The following is a 23,758-nucleotide window of genomic DNA, read 5'->3' as shown; positions in this document are numbered from 1 at the left end:
CTGCAACTTGAGACCATTGCTCCTTGTTCTGTCATCTGCCACCACTGAGAACAGCTGAGCTCCATCCTCTTTGGAACCCCCCTGCAGGTAGTTGAAGGCTGCTATCAAATCCCCCCTCGCTCTTCTCTTCTGCAGACTAAATAAGCCCAGTTCCCTCAACCTCTCCTCATAAGCCATGGGCCCCAGCCCCTTAATGATTTTTGTTGCCCTCCGCTGGATTCTCTCCAATTTGTCCACATCCTTTCTGTAGTGGGGGGCCCACAATACTCCATTACCCCATTTGTGGGTGCTGGGAAATTGTCTTTAAAATCTGGCTTGACATGGGCATAATGGGGAGCAATGGTCAAGTTAAAAACAGTATTTACAGGAAGACATTTTTTTACTGGGGAAGTGTGGCCAACCCCAAGTGTTCAAAACTCAGCAGGTTGAGGGAAGGGGGTTAAGCCAATCACAAGATTTTGTCAGATCATTGAAAATCTTTTCTCCTACACAACCCACCTATGGTATCATTCAAAAATCCTGAGCCCAGAAGGCTGATTGCAGATTTTCCATCAAAACTGATGTTTGAGGGGAAAATCGGGTTTTCAGCTAAATGGAATGTTTCACAAAAAAACACCTACTCTGTGCAGACAGTTTGATGTTTCATCAAAAAACCAAATGCCCCCAAAGTAAAACATTTTGTTTTGGAAATGCCTCCATGTGCTTCATAGGAATTGTAGTTTTAGGGCCACATGCTCCCTTTCTCCTCTATTGGCTAGGCTCCCTGGTCAGGCAACTTCTCCCACAATGCACCATGGCCACGTGACTGCCATGATGCATCAAGAGGGGAGACTGTAGTGCATCATGGGAGATGGAGTATGACCAGTGAGTCCAGCCCACAAGGGGGAATGGGAGCATGAAGCACCCAAACTACAACTCCCACGATTCACTGGGGCAGCATTTCAGAATCACAATGCATTGGTTTTGAGAAAAGATATGAAAATTGTCATAAAAACTTTCCCAATTTTACTGACATTTTGAATGTTTCACACCCAAAAGGGCTGGAAAAGGCAAGGCAAGGTCACAAACATTTTGTCGACATTTATTTCCACTTGTCGATGATTGAAAAAATGTCCACCGTCTCCAATTCAGAACTCCAACTCATGTGACACATGCAACTAACTGGTGTGGTGTGCATTATGGTGTGAGACCAAAAGAGCTAGCCAGATACCATTTGATCAGCAAACATTTGATAATTTTTCAGCCGGTTTGCAGACCAGTTGCAAAAAGGAAGGGAAGCAAATAAATTATTCACTATGATTTAGCTGGCAACACTAGCGATAGAGGGGCTGAGTCCTGTTTATGCTAAAGGCCTCATTCTGGTAGCATAAAGAGGCATTAACATGGGTACCATCCTGCCATTTCAAAGCTCTTTTACACTGTCAGGGTGTTTGTAAAATGGCCTTAGCTTGACCGACAATCTAGGGGGTAGTCAGTGTTCCTTCCAGAGGGGATAATCCCCGAGATGGTTATCAGCTGTTGTGTTTTCTTCCTGCTCTAAATGTAGCACACAGGAAAGCAACTCTGCTCATGGGTCTATTTTATGTTTCATTTTTTTCTCATTAGTCCTGCTGGGGACAGAGACTGGGGTAAAACCTGGGCTGTTTAGCAATTAATCTCGTCTGGCTCCTTAATCAAGGCTGTACAAACCACGCAAAGAAACTCACCTGTTTCTGTTCCAGAAGAGCCAGCCGAGATTGGAAAGGGCTAGACACGCTACAGAGCATGAATCAACCTCAGAAGCTCTCCTAGGTCCTTGTCTGGCCCCCATGATCACAATGCCCAAGAACTTTACAATCTGTAACACAGGTGTCCTCACAACGGCCCTGCGAGGCAGGGGAATGGAGACCCCAAGAGACTAATGGACTTCAATGAGAGTTAGAGGTCTAAAGACCTTGAAGGATCTGGGCCAAGATCACAGAGGAAATGTGTAGCGGAGCAGTGATTTGAACCCAGGTTTCTAATGTCCCAAGTTAAAGTCCTAACCATGTCCTCTCTTATCTGGTGGTTCTGAAACCTGCTAGCTGTTCGGGAGATACATCCCCAGGAAGCAGTTTATCCCTGCGCTGCCCCTTCCTCTGGGGCAGCTGAGGTGATGGGAAATCTGGTCTAGAAGGACCACAGGTCGGCTTGTAAAAGCGCTGAGGTCTGCAAACCTTCTGAGAGAACGCAGAGCCTGGGGCATCAGAAGAAACCCAGGAAGAGACTCAGGATGCTTGGCTGTCCTTGAGTTTATCACTCTGTCTGTGGGCCGACACCGGGAGTTCTAGGTGTGCAGGTCTCCGTCATACTGGGAATCTGACAGAGGCAGGTTCAAAGCCCCCTCTCTGGTGTTCAGGGGGTTTTGCATGGACAATCCAGTCTGATTCATCTCTAACGCATTCCCTCTCCAAAATCAAAGGCGGCAGCATCCCTGCAGAGCTGAGTTAATTGCTCTGGAGTTAGCTTAGCCCGAGAGACTCTGTAGTGCCCTGTGTCCACACCGGCGCTGAACTCACTCGTCTGGGGCACATGCCATGGCTCATAGGGTCTGAGCCAGTCTATTAATTCTTGCACAGCGGAGAACTTGTCTGTCCTTTCTGGGCACATGGGAAACTTGGCCCACAAAACTCACATAAAGCCACCTTCCTCCCCAAACACATAATGGTTGCGGAATCGCCTGCAAGCGAAAAAGATACAGCTGTCACCTTAATCTTCTCTTTGCAACAGCCTGGCTGGTTGCCGTCACCATATCGTATTGTCACCAGGGGAAGATTATGGCTTCAGGTGCTGGGGGGGCGGAGGGGGAGAAATTAGCAGCAGGTGCAGCAAAGATCTGGCGTTTCTTGCACTAAGCAATAAAAAACGTGGCTTGAAAAACAGGTCCAAAGCAAAGAATGGTTTGGAAAGTTTTCCTGCATTGGCGAGAGCGATTTCAGTTCCAAAAGAAAGGACAGGGGAGGACATCAGCCTGGGAAAAGCCATGCTGCTTTGACCTCATTCCCGCAACACCAGGCAGCCTGACCTGTGAGCAGCAGTGCCCAATTCTCTCCTGCCCTGCACTGCGTGCAACGCTGCACACCAGGGCCAAGTGGGTGTGGAATGCTTCCAGGTCACGGCCGTATTATTAGTCACTAGTTTTAGCACGGCACTGCCCAGGGAGAGCTCAGGAGTGGATCCCCAATGCGCTAGGTGCTGTACAAACCCAGAGGAGCCCCATACATCCACTTTGCACAGCTGTCCATGACTGCACAGGGTGATGGGGGGGGATTAGAAAGACAGCAGCTGTGTTTTTAAGGGACCCAATTCAAACTGTGCATGCAAAGCCATGTCTCTTTTTCAAGGGGTTTAGGGGAACTCTCTCCCTTTTCTGCTGAGCAGCACCCACTCAGTCGATGAACCAAAGGGCGTTATTTCCATGCTCACTGGCTCCAGGCACCTGGACACTTACCTGGCAATGCTGAGAGCTGATTAACCCTTTCATGGCTGCAGGCTGCTGTCCATTAACTCAAGCACCTTGCTGCTTTCTCCTCTGCGGGCACCAACTTTCTCAGGCTGCTTGTCTAGGTACCTACCTATGGATTTAGGGGCCTGCCTGCAGGCACCCAAGTTGGAAAATATTTATTTTTTCAGGGACCACCATCAGATTCTCTCTCTATTGACTATGGCCACCCATTGCCATTATATCTGAGGACCTCCCGTGTCAAACCTGGGAGTAAAGGAGGGGGCTCATGGAGCCTCTGGCTTTTCTCCTTTCAGGGAATAAATAAATCTGCTTCTGGGGCAGGAGTTGTGGTTTGTTTTTAATGCTATTAATTGACTTTTTTTCAGATTGATTCTTTTGGAGGGAGGTGATTGGGGAGAGGTCCAGTTGGTTGCATTTCAGGGGAGGAGGGGATCAATGTGGCAAAATAAACCCTCTCAAAGCTCCTCCTTTCACCTCTGCCAAACCCCTAAGACTCACCCGTGTGACCCCACACCCAATGCGCATGGTGCTTTGTCCCCCTCAGGTGCTGGCTGGACCATGCCCCGCCAAGACATGGCTCAGCCATGACTGGGGGACAGTGCCCCCACCTTGCATGGGTTACCCCCAGTGGCTCGAGAGGAGCTGAGCTACGTCACGGACACAGCTAATCTCCAGGAAGAGACGCCTCGTCCTCCTTCACCCCTCCTCACTTGTTAGTTCCAGCCACCTGCTGCCACTTGCCAGCCTCAGTTGTTAGCTCCTGGGGCACTGTCTCTTACCATGTTTTTGTACAGCACCTAACACAACGGGGCCCTGCTCTCAGGTGGGACCCTGGAGGCGCTACCGTAACAGAAATAATCCTTGAATAAAAATAATTTGTGGTTGTAATATTGTAAAGAGGGACTCCTTCCCCCATATGCAGAGAAAGTGACCTGTCTGCGTGCACCAGCTAATGGGATTTCCACCTTATACTGCAAACAGCCAGCCCCTCTGACTGCAGCTGTGAATGAGGACACTGGGTGCAAGGTTTGCCCCTCAGAAAGAAAGCTGGGCTGAAAACGACAATGCTTTTTTTTAATAAAATGATGCATCTCCAAAAGGATATTCTGCTTCCAGCTTAAAAGCTAGAACCATGGCTTCAGCCCGCAGGCATCAGACCTCCTTCCCCCCCCCTGCCCTGGAGAACGGACGCGCGAATGGAGGATGCATCAAAGAGATGCGAGTGCCGACGATACATGGACGTGGTTGCCGGGCGTGGGGCAGGCAGCATTTTCAGTCCTGGGGGATGGAGACTGGCAGTGCCCAGCTCTGGGCTGGGGAGAATCAGAGAGTCTTTTGCTCTTCACACAACACTGATGATACGAAGGACTCAAAAGGGAACAGCTGAGTTCCAAATACACGTTTACTAACGGTATAGGACCTTGCTGGCCTTGCTACCTGCATCTAGCTGCTATGGAGGATCTAAAACACAGAACACACTGAGCGCCCCTAGAAGGAACACATGGTATTTAAAGAGATACCGCTCTATTGCCATGCACTAGAGTAACCAATCACAGAGCAGGGATCATGCCTTTGCGGCAGACTGGGGAAGAGGGTAACTGCGGGATATGATCATTCCTGTTTCTCTCTCATCATCGTTAAAAAAGGGAATTACGTTAGTGCCAGTGGGAGGGCCAGAGAGACAGACAGCAGCCATAGATTCTTCACTTCCTGTCCTGCACCACTGCACAGCGCCCCATCCCAGAGGTGGCTGCATTGCACTGCTGGGCGAAGTGATTCCTTTATACACCAAACACATTAAGATGGAAGGTGCTGGAGTGAGCATCATTTTGCAAAGAAAATTAAACTTGACGGTGTGGTGAAGTAGGCAGGGCACTAGACTGAGACTCGGGAGACCCAGGCTTCATTCCTCTCCCTGTGCCTGACCTGCTTGAGTGACCTTGGGCAAGTCCCATCCTCTCTGTGTGCCTCAGTTTCTCCTCCGAACCTGTGTCTATTTGGACTGCCAGCTCTTTGGGGCAGGAACTGTCACTCACTCTGTGTCTATACAGCACAATGAGGCCCCAATCTTGGTTGGAGCTTCTAGGCAAAACTGGAATACAAATAATGTCGTTTAAGTGAGTAACACCCCCCCACACACACTAAACTCCCCCACCAGTCCCTCAAAATCCTGCTGGGCCAGGCTGCAGGCAAATGGTTCTCAAACTTCCGTACGGGTGACCCCTTTCACATAGCAAACCTCTGAGTGTGACTCCCCCCCATATAAATTAACCCCACCTTTTAATATATTTACCATTATAAATGCTGGAGGCAAAGTGGGGTTTGGGGTGGAGGCTGACAGCTCGTGACCCCCCCTGTAATAAGCTCGCGAGCCCCCCACATTGAGACCCCCTGCAGTGGAGGGGTTACTGGGAGCTGTCTGTGGTGCTGGACGTGCCCTGAGTCCAAGCATGAGCTGTCCAGTGCTGACGGGTCGCACTCAACCTCTAAGGAACTGGGGTTTTTAAACATAAGGTAAGGTGAGGGCCTGGCCCTGGGACACATCCACAGTCCTCAGCTCTCACTGACGGCTCAGCACCCAGCTTTCCCTGTCCAAAACCATCGTTCCAGTAGCCTGCGAGACCCCCACCAACACAGGCACCAGCTTGTAATTTTCCCCGGGGATGTTCAACCCTCACTCAGCCCCAGGGCCTGCCCCCACTCCACCCCTTCCCCTAAGCGCCCACCCCGCTTCTTCCGAGCCCCACTCCACTCCTGCCCCCAAGGCCCCGCCTCGCCTCTTCCTGCCCACTCCTCCCCTTCCCTCCCGCCACCTCCTGCACGCTGTTCTGTGCTGGAGTTGATCGGTGGGAGCTGCCAGTGGGTAGGAGTGTGGGGAAGGGAGGGGAGCTGGCTGCCGGTGGGTGCTAAGCACCCACTAACTTTTCTCCATGGGTGCTCCAGCCCTGGAGCACCCACGGAGTCAGCACCTATGCCCACAAAGATCAGGGATCCATTGCGCTGTGCAGACACATTCTGAGAGACAGGCCGGAGAAGCTTACAGACTCAGGATACAAGACAGACAACAGATGGATTGTTACCTCTGTTTTACAAATGGGGAAACTGAGGCACAGAACGATGATGTGACTTGTCCAGGGTCACACATGGAGTCTGTGGCAGAGCAGGGCATTGAACCCAGTGCTCCCAAGTCCCAGGCTAGTCCCCAAACCACTGGGCCTTTCTGTCAGCTCAAGGCAACTGCCACCTGTATTCCTCCTCTATGATCCCTCAGGGCCTCCCATGCTAGGCTCCAGACTCCCCAGCCATCACCTCCTTTGGGTAGGGACCTGCATCTCTCTCCCTTCTGGCCTGGCTATTGCCAGGCTGAGGAATTCCTTGCCTTCCAGGTGCTATCTGACTACCTCAACAGGCCTGCATTGCTTCTCTCCGCAGAGACAGTTCCCAACGTACCACCCCAGTTCTAAGCTACCACGCCGCTCTTTCCCAGCAAGCAGGTTTTATTCTTAAGGTAAAAGCAATACAGAGAAAACATATTTACAATCATAAAAGAACCTACACATGTGCTGATAAGCTCCCCAGAGATCACCTCCAACTCCAACGTGGGCTCTGGCAGGTGAGCAGCGCTTCCAACCCCACAAAGGGGTGTCCTGGGGTGTGGGTCTCATGTTCATAACACCTTTTTGCTCAGATTAAGAACAACCCTTAGCCAGATCAGCCAGCCAACGGGTCTCTTCAGAAGGCAGGATTTGGGGGTGGGTCATTTGCCTTTCCCTCTCCCCCCACGTGTTTCCTAACAAATTCCCCTCACATGCAGTGTCCCCAAAAGTCCCTCATCTTCCTAATAGCTCCCTGAGGTTGCATTAGTCCCATCGTCATCCTAAAGCAGGTCCATACACTCCCTCAAACATTTGCATTGTGAATAAATCGGGCTCCTAAAAACCATAATTCATTAAGGTTTGCCCAGGATATTGCAGGAAATCACCATCTGTTGCAGGTCCTCTCTCTCTCATGCCGGGGATCAGTAAAGGAAGCCTGCCACGAAATGGCTTGTGGGTCTGCACAATTGAAAAAAAGAAACTGACCGGGTCTTCTGGAAGAGTCTGCCAAACTGCATTTGCTTGGGGGGAAAGCTCCAGCACGAAGCAGAGAGGAAAAATGGAGGGACACTTGAGGGTAGGTTGGTGGGAGAACAAATGATTAACGTCTGCGTGTAATTTCCACAAAGCAAACAGGGAGGAAATCTGAGCTGCCAAAAACTGCAGCCATCGGAATGGAAGAATAAGGCCCAGCTTGACAAAGCCCTGGCTGGGATGATTTAGTTGGGGATCGATCCTGCTTTGAGCAGGGGATTGGACTAGATGACCTCCCGAGGTCCCTTCCAACCCTGAGATTCTATGAATTTTACCGAGCGCTGTTGAAATAGGCCTTAGTGACAGCCGACATCTCCAAGCATTACATTAAAATATAGGCCAGCCCCACAGCTAGTATGAACTGGCATAGCCCCATTGACTCAGATGGAGCTACACCAGCCGAGGATCTGGCCTCTGCTCCTTGGTATCTTGTCTTGCCTTTTTTGAAAGGACGAGCTCGTTAGAGCAAGGAACACATTTTTATCAATGTTTGTAAAGGGCTGGGAAACTTCCTGTCCTATTCATACGAGTTCGGCCCTGCTACCAGAGGTGAAAGTAAGCCGGTGTGCCCCGGGGTGAATCGGCTTCCCCAGGAGCAATTTACAGGGCCTGAGGCTCTCAGCAGCGGCTAGAGCCCCCGGCCCTTTAAATTGCTGCCAGAGCCCTGCTGCCGGAGCCCTGGGGAAGCGGCGGTGGGGCTCTGGGGACGATTTAAAGGGCCCAAGGCTCTGGCCGATGCTACCGCCCAGGGCCCTTTAAACCGCTGCCAGAGGCCCCAGCTGCCGCTGTTACCCCGGGGAGGGGGAAGGAGGCACTTGCCGGTACAGGGTGGGCCGGGGCTGGCTCTGACCTCCCCCGGCCCCGCCCCTTTCGGGGGCCCCAGCCCTGTACTAGTAAGTCCCTAGACTTACTTTCACCCCTGCCTGAAACCCACAATCCTCTGCCCTTCCACAGCATCTCAGGCTCTCTGGCTGGCATTAGTGAGTTTAGCCTCACACCACCCTTGTGAGGGAGGTTATTATATCCATTTTACAGGTGGGGAAACTGAGGCACGGAGCAGGGCAGGGATGCTGTGGCAGAGAGGCATTGAGCCCACGAGGCCTGACTCTCAGCCCTGCCCTGCTCTAACCACTAGACCATTCTCTTCACATCAGGGGAACTGGAGGCAGCCCTTCAAGGAGGAAGGATGATCTTGGCCTTGGCCTGGAGATGTGGGTTCACGTCCCAGCTCAGCCAACAACTTCTTGTGGGACCCTGGATTCCTGGATCCCAGGCCAATGCTCAGACCCCTTCCCCCACCCCCAGCTCCATACATGGCCGACAGCAGCAATAGCTCCTCCTCCCCACCTCCATGCTGCTGCTCGGCCAGCAGGGCTCAACCCTGCCCTGGAGATGGGGCACTCGCACGCCATGCCCCGTGCGGTCACTGGCCTCCCCGTGAGGCCGCCGGCCATCCTGGTGTTCTGTAGAGATGCTGAGCTGCTGGCATGCCGCCAGATGAAATTAAAGTGCCAGGCGTTGGGGTCTCAAGTGCTGTGTTTAAGATGAAATTCTTCCCTAGTCACGGGACTCCAGGAGCTGGAGCTTCAAGCTTCACACCACACATCACGAGAGCTGGCAACACTGCAAACCAACGGTGAAGTGCTAGAGCGTAATTCCCTGGGGCTTTAACCAGCCAGAAAGGGAAGAGCCACATCTCCCCCCATAGCCCGCTTCCACGCAGCTGCCCCTTCCTTTCGTACTCCAGCCCGAGCAGCTGTGGGACCCATTAACCCTTTCCAGACAACCATGCTTTTCCTTTGCCACAGCCTCGCTTTCCCTGGAGGAGCTGGCAAGGCTTCGGAGGACCTGGCTCATCGTAAAGCCACCTCACGGCCGACCCTTAACCCGAATCAATCAAGAGGATGGAAAGAGCCTTGGGCGATAGCTCCCCTCTAACAAGAAGGGGCTTGGAACCCAGCTGCCTTGCTCACATCCACGCTTAGAACTCAGCGCTGGTGTAAGTGGGCCGCTGGCGAAACTGGATTCGAACCTGTGCCCAGGAGGCTCAGTCCAGCAGGGTGTTTATCAAAGGGCCATCGATAGGCAGTGCAATCTAACACCATCTGCAGCCTTCATTCCCGTAATCAGCTGTTCCTCATTGACAAGGGCCTTAGATCAACACAGCCGTGAGATAAGAGGAGCCTGTCTGTGGGGTTGATTATTGTTCCACTGGCAGGAGTGCTGGTGGCCTCTCGCCCTGGAGACCGTGCCAGGGTTTCATGGCAGAGCCGCCTACAGCCAGCGCCTCAGCTGTGTCTTAATTAAAGTCGCTGGACGGGGAAACGGGAGGTGGGTGCATCATCCCAGGGGCTGCCTGAGTGTCTGTGGTGATGCAGAAGGGGCCAGGTTGCTGCCCACTCTCTGAGGGTCAGAGTCTCCTGAGGTTCTCTTTGCAGGGGGTTGCTACAGCCCCGAGCTTAGGTGGGTAAGATGGATAATCTGCAAAATCTTGGGTGGGCAACGCTGCAGAACAGCTGGGGGAGCGAAGGGGTGGGCGAACTAGAGCCGCTGCAGAACAGCTGGAGGGTGGAGGCCCTAGGGGCTGGGAGATGTATTTCTCTCTGCCCCACACTGGAAGCCCAGCGAGATGCGCAGCCAGGAGCAGAGGATGCAGGACAAGAGCGCTGGGGTTTAATGTGGGTGCATGGGGAACGTAGGGCCCTTCTAGTGCCATAGGCTCTCCCCAATTGCCAGGGCTGGAGGAGCCATTCTCTGTTCAAGCCACGGCTGGTTGGGGTGGAGGGGAGGCAGAGAAGTGACTTGTGAGCTGTTGAGAAGCTAGACTGCCCAGAAGGAAAGGGTGGGTGCGAGTGCAGGGACCCGCAGCAGTGGAGTCCAGTCCAACTTCTCCAAGGAGCCAGAGGACATTGGCCTGCAGGAGGGTCTCGCTTCAGGCTATTTGCAGGGCCCAGCAGGGCCTGCCGATGAGCAAACGGTGCCAGGAGAGCTGCAGGATTCCCACTGGCTTTGCTTTTTCCAGGCGGGGTAGGGAGGGAAAGTGACAAACCAGAGAAGGTCACACCCAGGCCTCACGCTACTGGCTCCTCTGCTGCTAGAGATGCCCACGCACATGGTGACCATCTCAAACTGCACCTTCTAGCCATGGCAGTGCAGCGACCAGCCAGCTCCCGCCAACTTTATCAGACTTTCACCATGCCCATCACTATGGGATCTGGGTACGTTCCAGCCAGGCATCAACTGACCAGAATCCGTCACATGGGGCTCGAGACAAAGGGCGGGGAGGGACAGAGGCCCGGGGAGAGGAAGTGGTTGCCACAGGCATGTGTCCTCTGTCCTAGTCTAGTGCTCGGTCCGCTAGGCCATGCAGCCCAGCGCCTGCCTTCGAGCCTGGGATTCTGCCTCTCTGCAGCGATCAGAGCTCATTAAACTGAATGAAAAAAATATATCCAGGAGGCAGGGCACCCCCATCCAGCCCAGACATCAGCCAGACACAGGGCGAGGGCTCCAGGACCACCGGCCCTGAGCAGATCCGGCTGCTCTGACCCCTTTATCATAACAGGTTAGATGGAGGACGACACACCAGGGAATTATCGGTCTGCGCCGCTTCCAGGTTTAGGCCTTCTGAGGGCAACACACAGCCAGCACGCCTGGGGGTTAGGAGACAAGCCTGGATATGGAGAAACGCTGCTCCCATCCTCGGGGCTCTGTCTCTGGAGGGCATGACTCGGTGAGGGGGGGTGGAATCCCGCAACAGGGCGTGGAGAGATCGGCTTTCCCTTCAGTGCTACCGCTTGTGAGATAAACTCTGGCAAGCCTGTGCCCTGAGCCGTTAGCATTTACAAAGCACTATAAATCAGGTGTAAATCAACACGCTTGCTAAATGGGCCACAAAAACGACAGCCAGGGCCTTATCTCACTCCTGCCTGGCCAAACACAACTGGCTGCACATCATGGCCTGTAATGAGTGTCATTTGGACTGTGCGTGTTTTTCTAATTGTTCTGCTTTTGCTTGGCTGCACAAGGATTTTTAATTTCCTCTTTCTATTTAACTATCACATATCTGGAGCTTTAAACACTCATCCTCCACATTACTCCCTCGCTGACTCTAGTCACTGCATTACCTGCTTCATTTATTCCCAGTGTTTTCCCCCTACAAACAACTTCTGACGAGGACCAGCGAGACCTGAATAGGTTATCTAGGGAAGTGGTTGAAACCCCATCCTTGGGGGTGGGACGAACACCTGTCAGGGATGATCTAGGGCTAGGTTTATTTGGTCCTGCCTCAGCGCATGGGGCAGGACAAGATGATCTCTCGAGGTTTCTTCTAGCACTATATTTCTATGATTCTACCATCACCCAGCCTCTTATCTTTGCCAGACAAGAAGGTGGATCTTGACTAGAGATTAGCCCGTTCAGAGCCAAACATTCCCAGCATTGTTGGAGGTGGGGGGAAGGATTTGGATCAGGTGTTCCCGATAAGATTGAAAAACTGATACGAAGCTGTGTGGTTTTTTCATGTATCGCACCGTTAATCCGTCATTGCCACAACGGATCGTTGAGGTCATGTGGTTCGCAGGATTCCAAAGAGGAAGCCAGATGGTCTAGGTATATTTAATCCTGCCACAGAGTGTGGGGATGGACTCGCTGACCTCTGGAGATTGTATGGTCTCATTAGCCGTATAAATCACAGAAATGCAGGGCTGGAAGCAGAGGTATTGTAGCTCATACTAAACATCAAGAGATCGGAAGGGCTATAAACCTTTCTGTGTCAATGCATAAACCAGCCTCTAACAACTGTGGGAAAAGGGGAGATTTCTGCAGGGGAAGGTTATTCCTACGGCAGGGTTCTTGCACTTTTCTCTGAAGCAGGTGGGGCTGGCCAAGGCCACAGACCGGACACTTGGCTAGACAGCCCTTGGATCTATAGGCATCATCTCCATGGGGGCTCCGGGACTCAAGCACCCACGAGGGAAAAATAGCGGGAGCTCAGCCCCCACGGGTCCCAGCTGTTTGGAGGCTGGGGAAGGCACGTGGGGAAGGGTGGAAAGCAGCGAGCAGCAGGGCGGGGATCTCAGGGGAGGGGTTAGAGCCAGGGCAGGAAGAGGCGGGGAGGGGGCGGAGCAAGGGCAGGGCCTCGGGAGTAGGGGTGGGGCCTCGTTCTTGAAGGTGAACCTATGCTGGATCCCGATTTTCACAGAACCGTTAAATTCACAGGCCAAACCCAGACCAAAGCATCAGTGACCAGGACTTCATGGAAGACAACGAAGCAGGGCCCAGGCCCGCACTGGCCCAGCTGCTGTCGCATTGTTACCTGCATTCGGAACGTCTCCACCTATGTGCCGCATGCCCCATTGCTCAGCCCTTGTGGGTTTAAACTCTCCTTCAGAAGTGGAGACAACGTCTGAAGTTCAGGGCAAGAAAAATCACCAACGTTCCTCACTGATGAGCCAATCGGGAAGCAGAGTGGGTGCCTAGCCTGTCCAATTGGCTCATGGGGGAATCATTTTGACCTGCACCGCAGCCAATCATTTGGCAGAGGAGCTCTGATTGGTTAACGGCGGGATGTAACGGAAATATTTAAAGTGGGCTCAAACCACCAGTCCTTCTAGAAGCCAAGTTCCAAGTATAGAGGGTGAAGGGCCAGGGGGGGAAGGCCTGGAGCAAAGGTATTGAGAGGCTTTATATAGATTATTTCGGTGGGAGGGCGGATACATATTACAAAGGGGAAGTGGAGGCCCGTGGTCACTCCGAGTTCCAGCTGAGCTGCGTCATCTCCTGCTGGATGGCGCTGAACTTGGGGCGCAGGCTGGGACTGGCTTCCCAGCACCTCAGCATCACGTCGTAAACTTCCACCGGGCAGCGCTTAGGAGCTCGCATGCGGAAACCTGCCAAGGCAAGAGAGGCTGGAGACACACAGCACGGGGGCCGGTAGCTCTGCGGGGGACTGGGGCAGGAGCTAGCCCTATGTACGGGACAGAGGTATTGCAGCAGAGCCAGGAACTGAACCTGGCCTCCTGAGCCTGAAACACATGGCCACCCACCACCTTGCGCCCCTTGCCCAGGACCTGGGCTGTGATAAACACCAGCTCGCGCTACTTGCCTCGCTCCACCTGGCTCACCACCTGCTGGTTTGACATGCCGGGGTAGGGGGCGGCCCCCAGGCTGAAGATCTCCCACAGCAGGACCCCGTAGCTCCAGACGTCGCTCTCCGTCGAGTACCGGCCTGTCATCAACCCACACGGGGGACGTTAGTGAAGGGGGCCCGATCCCGTAGCCCTTTGCCACGTGATCAGCAGGGTTACCCGTGAGGCTAGGGTAAGCCACCACCGTGTCCCCAGAATACAGGACACTCCAGTGGTGTCATCCTGAACGAGAAAAGTACCGGTATTTCCCGAACTGCATGGGCCTGCCCCGGCCTGAGGGCATCCTGCCTTCACCAGTGAGGTCACACCGGGGAGGGTGGATCAGTGTGCTCTGCACCAGAGCATCCTCCGGTGTCCAGCTGATACCAGACAAACCCAGGAGAAAAATTGCTACTGTCCCCTCAAACCCTAATAGGGGGTGTGTTGTTGGCCTTGACCAGCCTCCCCTGCCCCAGACCTTCCTGGACCCTTCTTCCTGCCCCAACCGCTGTAAAATCTCAGCGAGGAGCGAGCTGTTCCCGCGCCCCTGACCATATCTCAGAGCCTCCGGCGCCGTCCACTTGATGGGAATGTGCTTCATTCCTCCCCGGGAGGCATAGACGCCGTTGGCCTCCTGCCGCGACATGCCGAAGTCGCTGATCTTCAGCACGTTACCTTCCCCCACCAGGCAGTTCCTGGCTGCCAGGTCCCTGCGGGGAGAGGACGGAGGGCTAGACGCACCCTGGCGCTGGCTGGATACTCCCTGGATGCAACAGGCAGGACTGGCCAGCAAGGGAGCTAGACAGAGAACCTTAGTGCTGGACTTTGTTCACTCTTCGGGGCAATCGTTAATTCTCTGGGTGCCTGGGGTGTCACCTTAGCCTCCCGGCAGGTGCTGCAAGGGGGGGGTGGTCTCATCCATACCTGTGGATGCAACCATTGCTCTCCAGATAGGCCATCCCCGCTGCTGCCTGAACTGCAAAGTGGATGAGGTCTGGAATCCAGAGGCGGCTCCCCTCGGAGCGGAGAAACGATAAGAAATCCCCACCTAGGTGCGGGGAGAGAGAGAACGAAAGAACAAAAGACCCAGATGATCCAAGCCCCTCACGCCAACTCACCAGCTATGGCGGGATTTCAATCTGCAATCAAACTCAACTGCTGCTTTCACTAGGTTTTGCACAGGAAATAGGGCATGCATGGACTTCAGGCCGCGACCCCCAGGTGGTGACATTCCCAACCGTGTTGCAGCAGGCCTGACATTGCACCCAGGATGTAAGGGGCACTGAGGTCACAGGCAGACACGCAGAGCGTGCTGTTATGCAGAGAGTTCTCCTGCTCACCGGACACCAGCTCCATGACGATGAAGACAGGCTGCTTCCGGGCACACACGCCAATAATCCGGATGACGTTCGGGTGGCTGTAACACCTCACGATCCTTAGAAACAGGAAGGAGCAGCGGGATGAGCCCCTGAGCCGACAGGGCGGGACCGTCGCCCGTTGGTCCGTCAGACCCCCATTGCTGGCTGACCTGGCTTCCATGAGGAATTTGTGCTTCGTCTCCGGGGCCAGGTGCTCTCTGCAGGTTTTCACAGCCACGGGGGTGTTGTCATACGACAGGCGGCCGCTATACACCTCCCCGAAATTCCCCTGGGGATGGAGAAACAGCGGTCGGGGGGAAGCGATCGGGCAGTAGCGCAAGGCCTGCTCTGGATTACGTGCAAAAGGGAAATCAGCCCCAGCCTCTCCATAGAGAGAGCACAGTGTGTGCACCCCGCACTTGGCAACATGCTGCAGCCACTGCCAGAACAAAAGGGCAGCTCTCTCCACCCACCGCTGGAGTGCTTCGAAATTTAAAGGGGCTGCACACCCAACTCCTTCCCCTCAAACTATGTCAGGGTTTCAGCCCGCGAGCTTTGAAGCCTGGAGTGCTTTCTGTCTGCCTGGCACGACGACCCCCTGCCAATGTGCCCTTGCTGGGAAGGATTCCCCTCTAGGGATTAAAGGAGAGTTTGGCCCCTTCAGTCCTTCTGTTCTATGCAGGTTCCTAGACAGAGCCCATCACTGTGGTATCTGGGCACTTCTCCTTGCTTTCGCTTTTGAGGCTGCAAGTGAAGCGGGACCCACAGCACAGGTGGGGTTTTTATGCTGCGGACCCATCCTGCAAACATCATCCCGAGACCCGCCAGCAAATTTTGCAGAGGCCACTGAGCTCCCAATGACGTCAAGGCTGCACCTGAGATGCCAATCACAGCGCCTCACAACAAATCTTATAGCTCAGCAGCTGTGTGTCCTAGTGGATAGAGCACTGGATGGGGAGTCAGGGGGATCCGGGTGCTATTCCAAGCTCTGCCACTAGGGTGACCTTGGGCAAGTCACTTCCCCTCTCTAGATCTCAGTTTCCCCATCTGCAAAATGGGAATAATGGTATCCGCCTCCTTTGCCAAGTGCGGGGCATTCTAATGATGAAAAGTGCTAGGTAAGAACTAGGGATTATGATGTATGATCCAGATGTCCATTGCTGCTGACTCAGACAGGCACCACAGATTCTTCCCATCATTGTCCTTCCCTCCCCTTCCCTTAGAAAGGCACATTACACTCCTGTCCACTCTCTAGCCCCCTAGACCCACCGCCCCTCATCACTGCTCCGAGAGCCTTTTATGGGACACAGCAGCACGAAACCAACAGATCTAGATTTCATAACACGGGACAAAGATGGGACGGCAGCTGCTGCATGAAATATTCACGTTGCCCTGTGGTTAGCACCATTGTCTCAGAGCTGAGCTAACAAAAGGGACTAGGAAGTGAATGCCTCAGGCAGATACAAGCACCGCAGAGAGGTGTCACTTTTCAAGGGATTTTGTCCATATGTTACTAGACACGGCGGAGGCAACGAGAAGATACATTTATCGTTCCCTCTAGAGCATAGAAATGTCGGGCTAGAAGGGACCTCGAGAGGTCATCTGGTCCAGTCCCCTGCACTGAAGCAGGGCTAAGTATTATCTAGACCACCCCTGACCGGTGTTTGTCTGACCTGCTCTTAAAAACCTCCAATGACGGAGATCCCACAACCTCCCGGCGAATTTGTTCTAGTGCTTAACTACTCTGAAAAATCTCTCTTGCTCCAATTGAAGCCCATTATTTCTTCTCCTGTCCTCAGTGGTTAAGGAGAACAATGTATCACCCTCTTCTTTATAACAACCTTCTATGTCCTTGAAGACTGTTGTCACGGCCGCCCTCAGTCTTCTCCAGACAAAACAACCCCAATTTTTTCAATTTTCCCTCATAGACCATGTTTTCTAATCCTTTAAATCCTTTTTGTTGCTCTCCTCTGGATTTACTTCCATTTTTTTCCACATCTTTCCCGAAATGTGGTGCGTGGAACCCAACACTTGAGGCCTTATCAGTGCTGAGTATAGCGCAGGGGTGGGGAAACTTTTTGGCCTGAGGGCCACATCTGGGTATGGAAATTGTATGGCGGGCCATGAATGCTCACAAAATTGGGATTGGGGTGCGGGGGGTGAGGGTTCTGGCTAGGGGTGCGGGCTCTGGGGTGGGCCAGAAATGAGGAGTTCAGGGTGCGGGAGGGGGCTCTGAGCTGGGGCAGGGAGGGTGGAGTGCGGGGGCAGGGGTGCGGGCTCCAGCTGGGGGTGCGAACTCTGGGGTTGGGGCTGGGGTTGAGGGGTTTGGTGTGCAGGAGGGTGCTCTGAGCTGGGACCAAGGGGTTCAGAGGGTGGGAGGGGGATCAGGGCTGAGCTCCCAGAGGCAGCGGCATCCTTCCCCCCCTCGGCTCCTACACGGAGGCATGGCCAGGCGGCTCGCCTGCGTGCTGCCACATCCGGCATAGCCCCTGCAGCTCCCATTGGCTGCAGTTGCCACGGGGGCAGCGCTTGGGGTGGGAGCAGCATGCAGAGCGGAGCCCCCTGGCTGCCCCTACGCATAGAAGCTGGAGGGGGGACATGCTGCTGCTTTGGGAGCCATGCAGAACGGCCCATGACCCAGCTGGAGCACTGGGGCAGGGCAAGCCCAGACCCCGCTCCCCAGCGGAAGCTCAAGGGCCAGATTAAAACCGCTCGTGGGCCAGATGCAGCCTGTAGGCTGTAGTTTTCCCACCCCTAGTATAGCGGAAGAATTCTTGGGCCTTGCTTACAATACTCCGAGTCCTGCTAATACATCCCAGAATGATGCTCACTTCTCCTGCAATAGTTACAGCATTGACTCACATTTAATTTGTGATCCACTATAAATAACCCCCAGACCCTTTTCTGCAGTACTCCTTCCTAGGCAGTCATTTTCCATTTTGTATTTGTGCAATTGATTATTCCTTCCTAAGTGGAGTACTTTGCATTTCTCCTCACTGGATTTCATCCTATTTATTTCAGGCCATTTCTCCAGTTTATCATATCTTACATACTACTGAGCATGTGGAAACTGAGATTTTCAGAGGCTTATAATTTGGTCAAATTTGAGTGGAATTTCCAGGGAAAAGGCACTTCAGTGACCCCAGGGTGACTTGCTTGCAAAATACAGTCCCTGCTTCAAATCATGGCTGTGTTAGAGCTTTGCAAGAAAACGGTTGGAGAATTCTTTTAATATGAGCAAAACAATCCCTAATCACGTTCTCAGAAATGGAACTATTTTAGCTGCAACTTTCCAAAGAAATCAGCCCAGCACGGGAAATTTCAGCACAAATGGCTCAAGGCTGTTAAGGTTTATATGCAACTGAAACCAGCATCTTAGAGTGGAAAGTGCCAGATAACTTTAATTATAAGCATTGCTACCAAATCTGCCTATAACATTATAGATGCACAAAGAGAAAACTCACCCCAAATTGGTGTGTGTGTGTGTAAGATTCAATGCAAATCTGAGTCCCTGGTTCTGGAAGCTGAATCCCATCCCTGCCTCCCAGTATCTGTATCTCCAAACCCTGATGCTTTTACTTTTGGGGTACTACTCCTTTAAGCTTCCAAAAAAAAAAAAAACCCTCTGTGCATGGAGAGAGAAGCCATTTGCAGAGTTAGAATCATAGAAATGTCGGGCTTCAAGGACCCCGAGGGGTCCTTAGGGCCAGCCCCCCGCGCTGAGGCAGGATCAAGTAAACCTATATCCTCCCTGAAGATGGTTTGTCCAACCTGTTCTTAAAAACCTCCAGCAATGGGGAGTCCGCCACCCTTCTGGGATGCCTGTTCCCCTGAGAGTTGGAAAGTTTTTCCTAACATTGTAGCCTGAATCTCCCTTGCTGCAGATTGAGCCCACTGCTTCTTGTCCTGCCTTCAGTGGCCAAGGAGAACAATTGATCCCCGTCCTCTTCATAACACCCGGAAGATATTTGAAGACGGTATCAGCTGCCCATTCAGTCTTTTTTTTTCTTCTTCTCTAGACCAGACATACCCAGTTTTATTACCCTTTCCCCCTAGATCGAGTTTTTGACACTTTTTTTTATCAGTTTTGCTGCTCTCCTCCGGACTTTCTCCAATTTGTCCACATCTTTCCTGACGTGCGAGGCCCAGAACTGGACACAGGACTCCAGCTGAGGCCTCACCAATACCAAGTAGAGCAGGATAATTCCCTTCCGTGTCTGACATACAACACTCCTGTTGATGCACCCCAGAATGATGTTAGCCTTTTCCCCAACCATCTCCCATTGCTGACTCGTATTTATCCGCTAGACCCCCCCAGCTCCTTTTCAGCAGGACGACCGCCGAGCCAGCTATTTCCTTTTTTGCAGTTGTGCCTTTGATTTTTCCTTCCTAAGTCTAGAACTTTGTCCCCGTCTTCACTGAATTTCATTTTTGCTGCAGCATGGGGTGGGATGCACACACTGTGCTCTCTCCAGGGAGATGGTGGGCCTGATGCTCATTTATATACTAGAGGCACGGAGGGGGCAGTGACTCGCCCAAAGCCAGGCAGGCTGGAACAGCGCCCTTGTGCCCTGACTGTCAGATTGCTGCCCTGTCCACAATTCACATCAGGCTTCCTGCGTGGAGCAGTACATTGTTAACGGCCAAGAACGGAGGCACTTACGCTGCCCAGAAGCTCCCCCAGCACCACGTCCTCATGGCTCAGGTCCCATTGGGCCTACAAAAGAACAAGGCACCGGACAACAAGGACTGGAGACCACAGCACTGATAGCTTGCGTGGTGGGGCTGATCCTGCTCAGGGGCAAAGTCCCCTCGTTGACTATGGGGATGGGATCGGGCCCCATGGGACAATGGGGACTGATGAGGGTTGGAGCAAACACAGAGAAATGGGCCTGATTCTGGGGCCGGCCCAAAATTTTCCATCCAAGCTGATTTTCACATCCACTCTTATAACCTTACCCATTGGGGCCCCATGCCCGCCGAGGGGGGGAGTGGAGCAGAGGTTAACCCCTTGTTACTGCCCCTGTCCCAGGCCCCCTTCTCCCATTGCAAGCCCCCATGGGATCTCTGCCATACCCCACACCCTCACCTGTCTGGGGGTCCCGGGCATGCAGCAGGGCAGCTGGCTTACCTTGGCGACCGGGTTCCGCAGGAGGAATGGGCACTTCGTGGTGAGCACCTGGCGTGATTGCAGGTGGTGGTGGATGAGCGAGGGGATGGTGGGTGCCCCCACCCCTCCAGGCTCAAGCTGGTACCTGCCCTGCAGAAGAGCCCAGATCCGTACAGAGTGAGCAGGGGAGGGGGGAAGTCAGCTGATTGGCACAAAGCTGCCATTGCAGCTGATAGACAAGGGGAGTGTAGTGGCCAGGTTGGATGAGTCCCCCTCTGGGGGGGGTCCCCAAATTTTAAAAACCATGGGAGGAAGCAGGGAATCAGCTGCCTTGAGTGAGCGAGAGCGTGTGCACTGCCCTCTGCTGGAATGAATCAGAACTCTACTGTGTGCGTTACAGGCCCTATACTGCTCCCAGCCAGTGGGGATTCTCCCATAGCAGGGGGCCGTGCTTCTGGACCAGGTGGCTCTGAGTTCCAGCCCCTCTGCTGCCGTGCACTTCTGAGTGGCAACAGCTGCGAAGCCCCCAGGTAGCCACTGCTTGGTTACAAAACCCTACATTTGCATAGCATCCTTCGGTCTACGCTGTAAAGATTTGGAGCCTGATTCTCCTTTATACTAAGGCCCCCTTTGCAGAGCGCTGGCTGCACGATGGGGCCAGCAAATTAGCATCGCCATTTTACAGATGGGGAAACTGACGCACAAAGAGGTCTAGTGACTTGCCCACAGTCTCAGCCGGAAATAGAAGCCAAAGCCCGTTCCTCTTTGGAGCTGCAAGTCCAGCCAGTGACTGCTGGAGGGATGGCCAGAGAACTAAGTGTCTTGATTCAGAGAGATCAACTCAACTACATGAACAAGCATGAGAACGGCCCTCCCACCAGACTACCATGTGACAGCACCTTCCGCCAATGTCCATGTGTCCTCGGTGGCCAGGCAGCACTCCTGGGGACCGGACGCTGGCTGTAGCCATGGCCTTGAGGCGATTAGCCCTTCGGCGGGCTGGCATGCACAGCCTGCGGGGCTCACCGTCACGTCCCCTCCCCACAGAGCTCCTCACCTTCCGGCACTGGATGATGAAATGCCTGCACTGTCCTCCAGCCAGTGCGGACAGGACATGGGCTCCTGGCCTCCCCTGGCTTGCGCGGACCAAGAAATCCCCCTCGCTGGTCAGCAAGGCCTGAGCCTCCTGTCTGGGGAGCGAGCCGTGGTACCAGTCCTGCTGGCCAAGGGGCCTCTGGGCCACCGGCACCAGTGGCACCGGAGGGGGCAACTTGTGGTCGTAAGAGAACAGGAGAGAATCTAGGGTTAGACGCTTGCCGGGCACCCATCTTTTTAAGAACTCACTGGGGCTCCTGCCAGGGAGAAGGGTTGGGGTGGCAACCCTAGAGATGGCAGACCGGGGCAGCCCCCTCCATGCCATGCGCTGCTCCTTGCCAGCATGCCTCAATCCTACCCTGTAGCGCTCACCTCCCCAGCAGGATGCTCCGGGACTGTCACCCCCACCCAGACACTCCCATGCAGGGGCCAGGCCGGGCCAATGGACAGGGTGGCTCATTTGCGATGCGAATGCTTTTGCATTCAGTGCACCGAGACCTGCAAAAATTCATCTCATGCAGCGGCTATGGTGCAGCCCCTGGCGGGGACTAACTTTCCATCCTTGATGCTAGACACTGAATCTGGAGCAGCGGCCATTCCCCGTGGTTAACTGCAACTTCACTGGATCGTGGGAATTCCACCCACTCTCTTGCCCAACACCAGGGATTGAACTGGTGACCTGTACAGCACAAATCTCCACAACTTGAGCTAAAGCTCCCTAACCGGCTCTGGCTCAGGGACCAGCAACACACCCTGAGTTGTGGATCACACCAGCAGCTAAGCCTCCCCCCGGATCACTTAGGGGTTCCTATGGGGTTTATAAGGGACACACTTCTATGGGGCTTGCTGCCTCCCCCTTTCTCCGCATTGTCGCACTGTACCCGGATGGGTCTGATGGGGCGCAGCCTTTCGTAAGTGCAGCCCCACGCATATTTCTGGCATGAGGGGCAGCTCATCCTTCATTCCACCTAGTGCCGTGCACCTGTAGGCCCTTGTAACCCAGCATGGGAACCTGCCACCCGGCCACACTCCGGGGAGCCTGTCTGGGGGGACAATGGGGTATTATGACATCAGCAGTCACGTGAGACCGGACAGACTCTGGGAGGAATGCGTAGGTTTGAGACATGCTCAGAGTTACACCCACAACAAGGCAGCACCGGCCCCGCTGGCTTGGGCATGTAAAGCCAGGCCGGAAAATGACGCAGGTGAGAGTCCAACACCCCAAGGCCGAAGGAAGAAGACAGAAGCCGCCCCCAGAAGATGTGTGTGTATGTGTGAGGCGGGGGGATGTCCTAGAGGAAGGCAGGTCAGCCTCTGGGATCTGGCATTGAACAGAGCATGCTGGAGGGGGCAGCCCCGTTTGATGGCATTAACGCCAGGACATAGTCACGCGATGCAGGCCCTTTGTTAGACACATCGCGTCAATATACAATTCTATGCATTTAAAACCAATAGGACCTGATTCTCAGTTACGCTGAGGCCCCTTTCCACCGCTCGGGCCATGCCAGGGGACCTTAGAGGGAGTTTAAAGGGAATTTGTGCCCACTTTGCACTGCCAGAACTGTGGAAAGGGGCTTTAGACAAGAGTCTCCCAACCAGACCCAATCGGTCGTCTCCTGTGTTACCAGCCCCCCACAGAGAGGGGTCTGGCCGTAGAGACCCGACCTTCTTTATGTTTCCCCACTGATGCAGGCTGTTGGTGTATTGACCCTTCCCTGGGCTTGGCTCCTCCCCCTCTCTCTTTCTAGTCGGGTTTGCTAGAGATTTAAGGCCAGAAAAATCTGGCCTTAATTTCTCTTGGCCTCCCAGTCTGTAAAGTGGGGAGAATCACTGGCCTCTCTCCCAGCCGTTGTCTGTCTTCATGTCTATGGCAAGCTCTGTGGGGCAAGGACGCTCCCTCAGACCCGTGGTCGCTCCAGGCCCTCAAGCAGTAGGGCCCTTGTCTCAGCGAGTGATGCTTTCATCCAAACAAACTGCAAGGGAGGCAAAAGACATGGAAAGAGGCCGTGCTGCTCGCTGTTTATACTTCAGCAACATCTGGTTCTTTTCCCAAGCTCCTCCATAAGCCTTTTGACTCCCCGACATATTAGCGGTCCTATCCCCTTTCCCCGCTAGTCCTGGGTGGTCTGTTACCGGCACTAGCAGCCGGAGCACCAGGAACTGTGCTTCAAAGAGCCCAGCTCCTGCGCCAACGGGCAGCGGAGTCTCTCTGGCAGGTGGGAAGTTTAACATCCCCCCCGCCCCGGCCTCTGTCGTCACAAACTCATGAAGAGTTTGCTCTTGGAACAAGGATCAGACCCGTAAACAGAGACTTCAGCTGCCGGTGGGAAGTGAAGAGGATCTGGCCTCAACCAGATTTTAACCCCGGGAAAGCAGAAGGATGACCCGTGGCTGGGTGGCCTGCAAGGACTGACCCCCTGCAAGGACTGATCCTGGAGCTTAGAGCAGGATCACAG

At 53.8% G+C, this 23,758-nt stretch overlaps 1 protein-coding gene across 1 annotated transcript; it reads right to left on the bottom strand.

Annotated features, from left to right (window-relative positions):
- Window positions 1-13,299: 13,299 nt before the first annotated feature.
- On the bottom strand, window positions 13,300-21,899 carry LOC140902897 (tyrosine-protein kinase Fer-like). Its single transcript, XM_073323487.1, has 10 exons — window positions 21,856-21,899; window positions 21,265-21,559; window positions 20,229-20,357; window positions 19,761-19,814; window positions 15,268-15,386; window positions 15,080-15,174; window positions 14,664-14,787; window positions 14,292-14,449; window positions 13,718-13,840; window positions 13,300-13,502 (listed from the first exon to the last, which is right to left on the bottom strand). The coding sequence occupies exons 1-10, from the start codon at window positions 21,897-21,899 to the stop codon at window positions 13,360-13,362; spliced, it is 1,284 nt and encodes a 427-aa protein (XP_073179588.1). The 3' UTR covers window positions 13,300-13,359.
- Between the last annotated feature and the right edge of the window lie 1,859 nt (window positions 21,900-23,758).

The sequence above is a fragment of the Lepidochelys kempii genome, chromosome 24, assembly GCF_965140265.1.
Source record: "Lepidochelys kempii isolate rLepKem1 chromosome 24, rLepKem1.hap2, whole genome shotgun sequence".
In the NCBI taxonomy this organism is placed as follows: Eukaryota; Metazoa; Chordata; order Testudines; family Cheloniidae; genus Lepidochelys; species Lepidochelys kempii.
The sequence above is the reverse complement of the archived record's forward strand: the minus strand, read 5'-3'. Positions and strand labels throughout refer to the sequence as shown.